This window comes from Epithele typhae (genome assembly GCF_022376455.1).
Source record: "Epithele typhae strain CBS 203.58 chromosome Unknown BXZ73scaffold_11, whole genome shotgun sequence".
NCBI lineage: Eukaryota > Fungi > Basidiomycota > Agaricomycetes > Polyporales > Epitheliaceae > Epithele > Epithele typhae.
The window spans coordinates 78,275-89,942 of NW_025954202.1; the positions used below are offsets into that span (position 1 = coordinate 78,275).

General features: G+C 55.8%; 2 protein-coding genes across 2 annotated transcripts; both read left to right on the forward strand.

Moving 5' to 3' along the window:
- Nucleotides 1-603: 603 nt before the first annotated feature.
- BXZ73DRAFT_88864 (Ion transport protein-domain-containing protein) lies at nucleotides 604-7,754 on the forward strand (the record flags this gene model as incomplete). Its single annotated transcript, XM_048025101.1, has 22 exons — nucleotides 604-1,097; nucleotides 1,145-1,321; nucleotides 1,374-2,067; nucleotides 2,123-2,205; nucleotides 2,257-2,461; nucleotides 2,519-2,611; nucleotides 2,664-2,839; nucleotides 2,897-3,338; nucleotides 3,394-3,679; nucleotides 3,730-3,998; nucleotides 4,048-5,306; nucleotides 5,358-5,588; nucleotides 5,644-5,687; nucleotides 5,745-6,009; nucleotides 6,063-6,269; nucleotides 6,318-6,423; nucleotides 6,475-6,657; nucleotides 6,718-7,028; nucleotides 7,084-7,238; nucleotides 7,292-7,529; nucleotides 7,583-7,662; nucleotides 7,717-7,754. The coding sequence occupies 22 exons, from the start codon at nucleotides 604-606 to the stop codon at nucleotides 7,752-7,754; spliced, it is 6,036 nt and encodes a 2,011-aa protein (XP_047879943.1).
- Nucleotides 7,755-8,222: 468 nt separating this feature from the next.
- On the forward strand, nucleotides 8,223-11,528 carry BXZ73DRAFT_88865 (uncharacterized protein; the record flags this gene model as incomplete). Its single annotated transcript, XM_048025102.1, has 5 exons — nucleotides 8,223-8,750; nucleotides 8,809-9,384; nucleotides 9,434-10,303; nucleotides 10,359-10,854; nucleotides 10,918-11,528. The coding sequence occupies 5 exons, from the start codon at nucleotides 8,223-8,225 to the stop codon at nucleotides 11,526-11,528; spliced, it is 3,081 nt and encodes a 1,026-aa protein (XP_047879944.1).
- Between the last annotated feature and the right edge of the window lie 140 nt (nucleotides 11,529-11,668).

The window sequence follows — 11,668 nt, forward strand, 5'->3', positions numbered from 1 at the left end:
GGCAATGGGCAGAGAACAAGTGTCCGCGCCCGCAGTCTGAACTGAACACGTTCACTTTCCGCCCCAAATTCCGGCAGGGCGCACTGTTTGCCGACGCCGGCTGCGTGATGGGCGCCGCGCGTCCCCTCCCACATTTGGGTTTCCGCTGGGCGGGAAATCAACCGGCTTAAGCGGTGCGGGGGCACCTAGTAACCGCTCAGCCTTGCTTCGCCGCCGTCATGCACAGTGACCTCCCTTGAATTTGCCTCCCTAGACTGTATGGACTCTAGCCGCTCTTCTGCTTCACACCATTCCTCCTCTTCTGCTGTAGATTTCCCTGGCACTCCCGCTGCGCTCGTCTCCTCTCGCCCCACCACACCTCTATCCTCGGACGGTGTATCTCGCCGTCGCACTAGCTGGGGCGGTACGAACCCCATCCAGGACCCTTTGCGTTTCAATCTGCCGCTCTCAGACCCTCCACTCATCCCGGGCCCGTCGCGCGACGCCCGCGCACCGTGGGGCCCCGAAGATCCCTTCTTTTCGCCCACGGAGGATGAGGGTTCCTACCACGAGTACCCATACCGCACCGGACCCGTTCGCCATCAGGACACGAGCGCAATCTACATGGCGTCACTTCCGGGCCAGTCTTCCGCGTCCCTCATCTCCACACACAACCGCGAGTCCGGGGACACAACCGACAGTACACGGGACGACGACGAAGCTCATCTCACGGCCAATATGTCCCGACAGGGCGCTGGGAGTGACTGGTCTGGTGTGGATGCCGAACGTTCAGGCGTGTCTCCCGGGTCGCGACGAAGAACGGTGCGGTACAGCGACTCTCCTCTCAAGAAGACCGGGACTACACTCAAGACTATGTCTCGTAATCTTCAACGCGCGTCGCTGCGAGTCGTCAACTTCGGTAACGGTGGCCTCGAGGACCATGCCCGTTTGGACGACCTAGATGAGGGCAAGAGGGAGCGTGAGGAGGACGAGGACGTGCACGAAGACGAGGTGCTGCCGGACTTGTCAAAATCCATGCCCATTCGAGGACGCACGCTGGGATTCTTCGGCCCTCGTAGCAGAGTGCGGCTTGCGATGTACAAGTTCTTGCTATTTCCGTGAGTTTATTGAAGCCATTCATGCTGCGTATCTCACTCCACCCTAGATGGACCGAGCCCATTATATTGTTATTGATCATTGTAAACGCCGTCGTCCTCACCATTCAAGCTTCTCGCAACCATGCACTACCCGAAGACTTCAAGGACGATCGCCCGCCACCCCTCACGGGCTATTTCCATCGTTGGGAGGACTATGCGCTCTTTGGGTTGTTCTGCTTGTTCACGTGAGTCATCCGTTCATGTTCTGCATGCACCTCTCCAATCGTCAGTTTCCAGCCTAGAATCGTTTGCTCGAATATGCGTCTCTGGCTTCCTGCTGGACCCGGAAGTTCCTGTCTCTACCTTTTTTTCGTCGCCGTTCGCATCATATCCCGACATCCACCGTCCCCCAAATACCGCAGTCGAAGCCAGCTTCAACCTGAACCGTACCCCGTCACATGCCGGTCCTCCACTCCGCAGAGGAGCTACGATCACACAGCGTCTCCGGAACTTCCGTCAAAATCTTGCCAGGCCTTTTATGCTCGCACATAACAAGGTCCCTCCCCAACCCACCTCCGCCGATGCAATCTCGAAATCGGCAACACCCTCGCGAGCGCGTTCGGACACCGTGCAGTCCAAGTCACCGATGATAGAGAAAGTGATGGAAGGCGCTCAAGCTGCTCACGCTCACATGCGCAACCCTTCTGAGCCCACATTCTTTGCTAAAGCATTACGATCCGACAACCCCAGCGACACTCTAGCCCTTCCCTTCCGACTCTCTGTCGCCGATTCCAAAGGCCAGACACAGCGTAATCTTCCTTACCTGCGACACAGTTGGACTCGAATCGACTTCCTTGCAATCGTTGGGTTCTGGGTTGCGTTTGGTTTGGCAATGGCAGGGATTGAGCACGGCAAGTACCACATCGGCGTTTTTCGTGCTTTAAGTGTTCTTCGAACCGCAAGACTCCTTGCTATTACATCTGGTACCACGGTGAGTCTCTTTCCACGGTCACTATGCATGGATTTAGATTGACCGGCGGTATCAGACAATCATGCGCTCGTTGAAGACAGCACGGCCCCTCCTCGCAAGTGTCGCATACTTCGTGCTGTTTGCCATGATCTTGTTCTCGTATGTGCTGCATTGTGCTTCTCGCGCTAGCATCGTCTTATAACGTCCCAGAATCATTGGGATCCAATCTTTTGGCGGGTCCTTTCGTCGGACATGCCAAATTGCTCAATCGCAAGGAGACCCGATTCAACTTGGGAGCCAGTTCTGTGGCGGGTACATTGATCCAAACACGCTCGAAGAGGCTCCATACATCAACGCAGACGGTACCAATGCGACGATCAAGGGTTATATTTGCCCCTTGGGACAGACCTGCAAGGTGAGGCATATCGTACCCTCTTTGCGATGACTCTAACAATCTTGCGCAACTGCGTAGGAGAGCGGGACGAACCCTCAAGAGAACATACAAAGCTTTGACGCGATCTACTTCGCAGCTCTGCAGGTCATCATCGTGTCATCTGCCAATGGGGTTCGTAGCCTGCCACTTCCCGCACCACGTATCTTCTAAATCCTCCCTACAGTGGTCACCCCTCATGTACCAGATGATGGACTCGGAGTTCTTCGTGTCTTGCGTGTTCTTCATCATCTGCATTGTCGTGCTCAACTTCTGGCTCATCAACCTGTTCGTCGCGGTCATTACGAACACGTTCTCCGCCATTCGCTCGGACACCAAGAAGAGCGCCTTTGGGGCTGCACCGTACGCTTCAAGTCTTCTCCGTAGTCATTGTGTGAAACCTAATATGGCACACTCTAGTCTTGCTCCAGTCGTAGACGAACAAGAAGAAGGCTGGTCCATGGTCGACGGTCGACGGGTCGCCGGCCGGAATCGTTTACGAGACATCTACGAGAACATTCGTTGGTGCTGGGTTGGCTTCGCGCTTCTATCCGTCGTCCTGCAAGCCACCCGGACGGTTAACATGTCCGACTTGCACCAAGAAATCCTTGACAAAGGCGAGCTAGCGCTTACAATCACCTTCGACGTCGAGATCGTAATCCGTGTGTTGGCCTACCTCCCCGATTGGAGGAAGTTCTTCTTCCGTGGACAAAACTTGTTGGACTTATTTCTCGCGATCGGCACAACGGTCATTCAGATACCCGCTATCCACAACTCGAAAGTCTACCCTTGGCTCACATTCCTTCAACTCATGCGTTTCTACCGCGTCATTCTTGAAATCCCCAGGATGAAGCCTTTGCTGGTGAGTACGGTTGTCCGCGCTGTCCGTTCTGGTTTGTTGATGCCTCCTGGATCAGCTCGCTGTCTTCGGAAATATGTACGGTTTAGCGAACATGTCTCTGTTCCTCATTGAAATCAACCTACTCGTCTCGCTCGTCGCCGTCCAGCTCCTTAGTGGAGACGTCAAAGAGGGCGAGCCTGTTGATTTCGGGACACTGTACAACGCCTTCATCGCTATCTACCAGATCTTCTCATCCGAGAACTGGACCGACGTGCTTTATCAAGCAGCCAAGGCCGAGATACCCCTTCGCCAATCGATAGTCACCATCTTTTTCATTGCTGGCTGGATGTTTTTTGCGAACTGTGAGTTATTCCGCGGTTGCTGCTCATTTGTCGTACTCATCGGACCTCAGACATCGTGCTTCAAATGTTCATTGCCGTCATCAATGAGAACTTCGACGTCGCCGAAGAGTCTAAGCGTAGCAGACAGGCCTCTCACTACTGGGCGTCACATCGACCACAACAAGTTCGAGCTGGATGGCTTCGCAAGTTGAATCCGTACCGGTGGTTGAAGGCTCAACCGAAGGCCATCGAAGTCGAACTTCCGTCCAACTTGGTATTGCCGATGCAGAAAGCCCTTGTCCAGGATTACACCCTCCCGAAAAGGGAAGGCTCCGTCAAGGTGCGCATTTCCTCCTCATAAAGATGCAAATATACTCATGTTTGTTCAGGATGCGTCTGTGAAGCGTCAAGGCTCGTTGCGGAACTATTCAGCGAAGTCGACCCTCCGCAAGCTTCAGCGCCTATTCGCTGGCGAGATCACTGCCGGCGACGTGCCCATGACCACTCTCCGGAACACCCGTCGCGATTCCACGGTGCCCGCCGATGCGATCGACGAAGAGACTGAACGACACTTGGAGGTCCTTGCCGCTCTTAACAACGACACTGTCGACGTGGAGGAACTCAACGATGCGATGTACGAGCGTCGTGCCCAGAAGGCTGACTTCATTCGCGATCATCCCACCTACGACAAGACCTTCTGGATTTTCTCACAGAAGAACTGGCTTCGGCGCATGTGTCAAAAACTTGTAGCCCCGGCCGGTGGAGATCGCATTTTCGGCATACCCCACTCCCCCATTGCGCATCCAATCTTCCAACTTATCCTGCTGCTGACGGTCGTCGCCGGAATTGTCGTGGAGAGTATTGCGACTCCTCTTTATCGACGCCAATTTTACAAAGACAACGGCCTCTTCCGCGGGACATGGTTCGACATCGCTGAGGGCTCGTTTGCACTCATGCTCCTCCTCGAGTTCATCATCAAGATTGTCGCGGATGGCTTCTCGTTCACCCCAAATGCTTATGTCCGTAGCATCTGGAACGTACTGGACTTCTTCATCCTCGCCGGCGTCCTCATCAACTCTGTTACGGGCCTCATCTTCATCGGCGGTCTCAGTCGCATCACCCGGTCGCTCAAGGCTCTTCGGGCACTGCGTCTCATCACTCTCGTCGAAAAGATGCGCTCCACGTTCGAATCACTCATCATTTCCGGAATCGTCCGTATCCTCGATGCGGCCTTGCTGGCCATCCTGTACATGATTCCGTACGCCGTTTGGGGGCTCAACATCTTCGCCGGTATCACCAACCAATGCAACGATACCGGCTCGGGCATCAACTCCATCTCCGACTGCGTCAACGAGTTCAGCAATAACGCCGCGTTGGACGGGACCAACATCAACTTGCCTTACTTGGTGCCTCGAGTATGGGATAACCCGCAGCCTTCCACCAAGTTCTCCTTCGACACTTTCCGCCAGTCGCTCCTGATTCTTTTCGAGATCGTATCTCTGGAAGGTTGGATTGATGTCCTGGGTGTGGTGATGGGTGTTCGTGGCGAAGGGTTGCAGCCTGTCAACAACGCGTCCGTCGTCAACTCCATCTTCTTCCTCATCTACAACCTGCTCGGTGGCGTCGTGATCTTCACGCTCTTCGTTAGGTAAGTGCGGTCGCCGGTTCGGGTCTCCGTCGCGCTGACTCTGGTCGACAGTATCATCATCGGCAACTTCACCTCGAAGACAGGCTCCGCCCTGCTCACACAGCCCCAGCGCGAGTGGATCGACTTGCAGAAGCTGATCAAGCGGCAACGGCCTTCGAAGCGCCCGAAGCGACGACCGACCTGGGCAGTCCGACGGTGGTGCTTCGACCGAGCAGTTCACAAACACGGTTGGTGGTCGCGGATGATGACAACTCTCTTTGCTCTGCACATCATCGCCCTGATGTGAGTCTCTAACGCATTGACTTGGTGCCGTGAACTCACCGATTGTATAATCTAGGACGCAAACCTTTTCTCAGGAGAAGCTTCTGGATGACATTCGAGGTAAGAGAATAGATTTATGGTACGTGCATGTGAATCTGACTTGATTTTGTTTTGCAGAGGGTTTTTTCATCGCCATAAGCGTCACCTACTGCGTCGACGTACTTGTCCGGCTCTACGGACTGGGTTGGACCAGTTACACCGCCAATGGCTGGAACATGTTCGACGTCGTGGTCGCCTTCGGCAGTTTCTTCACCCAGCTTATCGTCCATCTTGGCGCCTCGAGCTTCCTCATTGACCAGCTTCAGAAACTCTTCATCACATGTATCGCGCTTAAGCTGGTCCAGCGAGTCAATAGTCTCAATAAGTTGTTCAAGACCGCTGTGTAAGTCTCAGCACCTGTCGACGCGAACAATTGCTAATGGCTACATCCAACAGTGGAAGTTTGCCTGTTATCCTCAGTTTGCTTACTCTTTGGGTCATCCTGTTCATCTTCTTCGCCATCCTTTACGTCGAAGTATTCAGCTTGACGAAGTTTGGGACTGGCGAAACGCGGAACATGAACTACACTAGCATGGCTAATGCACTGGTCATGCTTGCGTTCATGACTACCGGAGAGGGTTGGAACCAGTTCATGCACGACTAGTGAGTGGAGCGTCATGTAAGCATTAGACGCGGCTAATCGTCTTTCAGCGCATCGGACTACCCTCGTTGCACCATCAGCTCCGATGGTGATACCGATTGCGGCAGTGTCGGCTGGGCCTTTGTCCTCTTCATTGCATGGAACCTCCTGAGCATGGCGAGTCTCTCGAGTTCGCCGGTGCTCTCCTGTGCTTACCCTGTATCGCAGTACATCTTCGCCAATTTGTTCACTGGTGTGGTGGTTGAGAGTTTTTACTACGTGTTTCAAATGTCCGGCGGCGCCAAATCGATCACCCGAGAGGAGATGCGCGCATTCAAGAAGGTCTGGGCCGAGTTTGCAAACCCCAGGACCGGCTATCTGGAGCGGCACAACTTCGTTCGCTTTTTCGGAGTAAGTTGTGCTCAGGATCTGCGTCGAGAACATTGGTTTGGTCTCACCTATGATCTACAGCGTCTCAGTGGTATTTTCGAGGTCAAGATCTATCCAACGGAGCACTCCATTCCTCGCATCATGGCTATGTCAAGGGATCCTCACAATAGGCACTCACCGTCGGAGAAGATCATTGACGGCTTCGACTTCAACCGCACCGAAGCTGTTCTCGGCGGTCTTGACCGACCAGCGATGAAGCGGAGGAAGAACCTATACAACCGGCTCTACCACGAAGCTCGCATCTCCCATGAGCCCGGCAAAGGCATCTCGTTCACGAACATGCTCCTACTTCTGGCTCACCACAAGCTGATCGTAGATCGTGAAGCCCTCGTGTACGTTCCTTGCTCTCGCTGTTGTAAGCCCGCGCATACTCACCTATTTGTGCAGTCTGAAGGATCTGGTTGTTCGCACGGAGACCAACAAACTGGTCACAGATCTCGTCGATTTTGATCGAGTGCAGTCGCTCCTGCTCATGATCCTGTACCGCCGGCGGTATGTAGCCCAACGTGATCAGGCGCGGATGCAGTACTTCGAGCAACCAGGTCAGTATCTTTCTATCCTACCCTTATTCAATGTACTGACATACATCCAGAAGGAGTCCCGGCGATTATGATCGACGATACTCCCGCCACACCTCCACTAACAACAAGAGACATCACTTCGCCATTCCAGACCCCCGTCCATCGTGCCACGGATATGGGGACCCCGATGTCCATGACTCCAGGTCTCACGTCTGCTGATATCTCGCTCACTGTGGATACGCCGTCAAGACCATTACAGCGTCGTCAACGCACAAGTGATGCTAGCATGTTGTCCATCGACGCTGGCAGCAGGTGAGCGTACTCTCGTAGTGTGTCAAGCGGTGTAACTGACCCCATTTAAGCAGATTGGATGGTTCGATGCTCAGGGACTCGCGCGCGAGCGATGACGACTTCATGTCGTCCATGAATGGATCCATGTGGAATGGTGAGCCTTCCTTCGCCTTCAAGACTTGCGTTTGTGTTGACTGTGCTACGCCAGATATGATGCTGGAAGCGGCGGAAGAGGACAAGGACTAATTACCGTGAGATTGTGGGCCTTCGTATATCCATTGTCGCTCGTTCATAGTAGATACTGCCGGGACATTCTTAGGCTATTGCGTACCTGTAGACCTATTGCATAAGTAGTGTATCTTTCGCACTTAAGTTATTCAACTTTTCGAATAGTACCTTCTTTCGCACCCGCGCGCTCGCCGACCCCAAGGACCGCCAGCGCCATTGGGAAACGGCTTCTGAGTGAGATGGTAGTTAGATGGGGGCGTGCACCGCGAGTTGGTCGCCAATGGCGGAGACAGAACCCGAGGAAGGGTTTGAGTCACGCACGGCTCCGTTATCTAATCAGGCGCCCGCGGAGCTTCAATCCCGAAAACCTTGTCTGCTCTTGCCGCAACTTTTCGTGCCCGTCGCCAACATCGCCCTCATCGCTGCCGTCCTCACCGTTGTCGCTCTCGACGCCCCCACAGACCCCCCACTCAAAAATCGCCCATTATGGCGCCGTTCTCAAAGCCAGAGACGGTCCTCAAGCAAGCCGAGGGCCTCGTCTCTGTCGGCCAGACCCATGCAGCCCTCCAATCCCTCACCGAAATGTTCTCCTCGAAACGCTTCCGCTCCACTCCTCTCGTCTCCCTAGAACCCATCATGCTCCGCTTCATTGAGCTCTGCGTTGAGCTTCGCAAGGGTCGTACCGCCAAGGAAGGTCTCATGCAGTACAAGAACATCGCTCAGAACTCGAGTGTGGCGTCAATCGAGGTCGTTGTCAACCGCTTCATTCAACTTGCCGATGCGAAGGTCCAAGATGCCCAGGAAAAGGCCGACAAGGCCATCGCTCTCGATGTGGATGATCTGGAGGCGAGCGAGACTCCGGAGAGCATCCTCCTCGGTGCGGTCAGTGGCGATCAGACGAAGGACCGAACGGACCGTGCACTCGTTACCCCCTGGCTCAAGTTCCTTTGGGAGAGCTACCGCACCGCTCTGGAGACCCTCAAGAACAACGCGCGGCTTGAAAGCATTTACCAGGTACGTCTGCGGTGCTGCCCCTGCATCCTTCTTGACGTAACCTCCGCCGGAAATACAGCAAATCGCCCAACAAGCCTTCAAGTTCTGCTTGAAACACCAGCGCAAGGTCGAGTTCCGCCGTCTTTGCGAGACTCTCCGTCTCCACCTTGGCAATGTCGCCAAGTACGCTCACCAGCCCCACGCCATCAACCTCTCCGACCCCGACACCCTTCAGCACCACCTCGACACTCGCTTCGCTCAGCTCAACACCTCGGTGGAACTCGAGCTATGGCAAGAAGCTTTCCGCTCCGTCGAGGACGTTCACAACCTCCTCACTATGGCCAAGAAGGCACCACGCCCGACGATGATGGCCAACTACTACGAGAAACTCACGAAGATCTTCCTCATGAGTGGCAACGCACTCTACCACGCTGCTGCCTGGGGGCGCTACTATGCCATGGTCTCTGCCATCGGTGGGAAGTCAGATGAGGAGATGAGCCGGTTGGCCGGCCAGGTTCTCGTCAGCGCGCTCGCCGTCCCCGTCGGGCTCGGTGGTGCAGAAGGTGTTGAGGAGACGAAGGGCAAGAACGGTCGACTGAGCGCCCTTCTCGGTCTCAGCAAAACCCCCACTCGTACCGGTCTTCTGCGTGAGGCGGTATGTATCCAGTTGTGGTCCTTGAACCATTGCTCATAGCGCTCAACAGTTGTCCCGCAACGTGCTCAGGCTCTCTCCCGCCTCCGTCAAGTCGTTGTACAACGTCCTGGAAGTTACATTCGACCCCCTGACCTTGTGCGCTTCCGTCGCTCCTCTCCTCCAAAACCTTGCGGAAGACACTCTGTACTCTTCCTATATCCCGCTCCTTCAACATGCCCTCCTCTCTCGTCTCCTTTCGCAACTTTCACAGGTCTACAGCACTGTGAAAATTGACAAGCTTCTTGAGTTCGCTGCTCCTCTTCGGGACATCAAGGTCGAGGGTGGTAGCTCCTACGACGACGAGCAAATTGAGGCCTACATCATGGGTTGCGCTCGTCGCGGCGAGCTGAATGTTCGTGTAGACCACGCCGCCGGCAGCATCACCTTCGCAGACAGCGCCTTCGCCGTTGTAGAAGATCCTAATTCGTCGACCTCCATGGCGAACTCGGGCGCCGTTCAGCCTTCGACTTCGGAGTTCGTGCGCACCCGCCTCAGCAGTGTTGCCCTCACACTTCACAATTCGCTGGCGACTATCTACCCCCCGACCGCGCTTAGCGAACAGGAACAGCAGACCAAGTTCGCCGCGCTCGTCGCCGCCGCCCAAACCGAGCGCAAAGCCCTTCAGATCCGGCGTGCGATTGTTGCTCGTCGCCGCGAGCTACTCTCTGAGCTCTCCGTCCGCAAGGAGAAGGAGGAGGCTAGCCGTCGCGCTGAGTTTGCTCGCAGGCAGCAGGAGGAGGAGGCCCGCAAGGCCGTTTTGGAGCTGCGCAACAAGGAGGCTGAACGTGTACGCAAGGAGATGGAACGCGTCCGGATCGAAGAGGCGAAGAAGCTCGCGCAAAGCATGAAGGAGAAGGGAACTCTGAAGGTGGACATCGAGGTACGTTCTCAGTTTCTTCCCCGTTGCAGTCAAATGCTCATGCGTGCCTCTGCAGGATATGGAGAACCTCAACTCGGACAATCTTATGCGTCTTCAAGTCGAGCAGCTCGAAAAGGAGAAGAAGGAGCTCAACGAGCGCATGCGTATCCTCTCCAAGCGCCTCGACCACGTCGAGCGTGCATACCGCAAGGAGGAGCGCCCGCTTCTCGCCAAGGACTACGAGGTGCAGCAGGCCAATGACCGCGCGGCCTTCGATGAAACACGGAAGAGTCACTTGGAAGCTCACCGTCAAGCGCATCTCCACGACATGGAGACCAAGAAGCGGCTCTCGCGCATGGTCATCGACGTTCAGCAGATCAAGGAGACCATCACCGCTCGTCGTGGTGAGGAGTACACCAAGACACAGGCGATTGCGCAGAAGAAGATGGAGGACGAGATAGCCAAGCGTCGTGCTTCGATTCTCCAGGGTCGCGAAGAGGAGCGTCTACGGAGGGAGGAAGAGGCGCACCGGCGGCGCGAGCAGGAGGAGGAAGAGGAGCGTATCGAAGCAGGTTCGTGATCTTGCTATTCTTCGTCTTCGTCTCATTGCTCACTGGTGATCGTGTCGTGTGTAGTGCGCATTGCGGAGGAGGAGCGCAAGGCCGAGGAAGAGGCCGCTGCCGCTGCTGCCATCGAAGCCAAGAAGCGCGAGGAAGAGGAGCTCGCCGCCGCCAGGCGGAAGAAGCGAGATGAGGAACGTCAGAAGGCACACGAAGACGCTGTTCGCCAGCAGCAGCGCGAAGAGGAGGCACTGCGGAGGCGAGCAGAACGCAAGGCTCAGGAAGCTGCTGCCGCCGCCCCACAAGCTGCTGCTGCTGCCGTCCCACAAGCTCGCCCTTCACCTTTCGGATCGCGGGGCGGAGACGATGGCTGGCGCCGCGCTCCCCCTGCCGCTACCCCACCCCGGACAGAAAGCCCAGCACCCGGAACACCTGGCAAGTACCGTCCTGGTGCGTTCGCAGGTGCGACCGCCAACGCTCCGACGAGTGGTGGTGGATGGCGGGCGCGTTTGGCGGCCAAGGACGGCGGTAGTCCTGGAGACGCGTCTCCCGCTCGCCCTGCGTCTCCCGCCGTCCCCCCTCCTCCACCTGCGCAGGACCAGCCCAAGGACACAGAGGGCTTTCAGACCGTCGAAAAGAAGGGAGTGTGGCGGGGCTCCCGCCTCCAGGCTCGTCGGGGTGCTTAAGTATCCCTTGTCCGCTCGTGTCCAGAAATTGCTCTCGCCGGCTGTCATCACACGCTCTGTGCTAGTTTCTACCCGCACGGCCCTTGCTTCTCGTTCGTGTTCCCGTTAGTTCGTCTGTACTCAGCCAGACAGAATTTGCC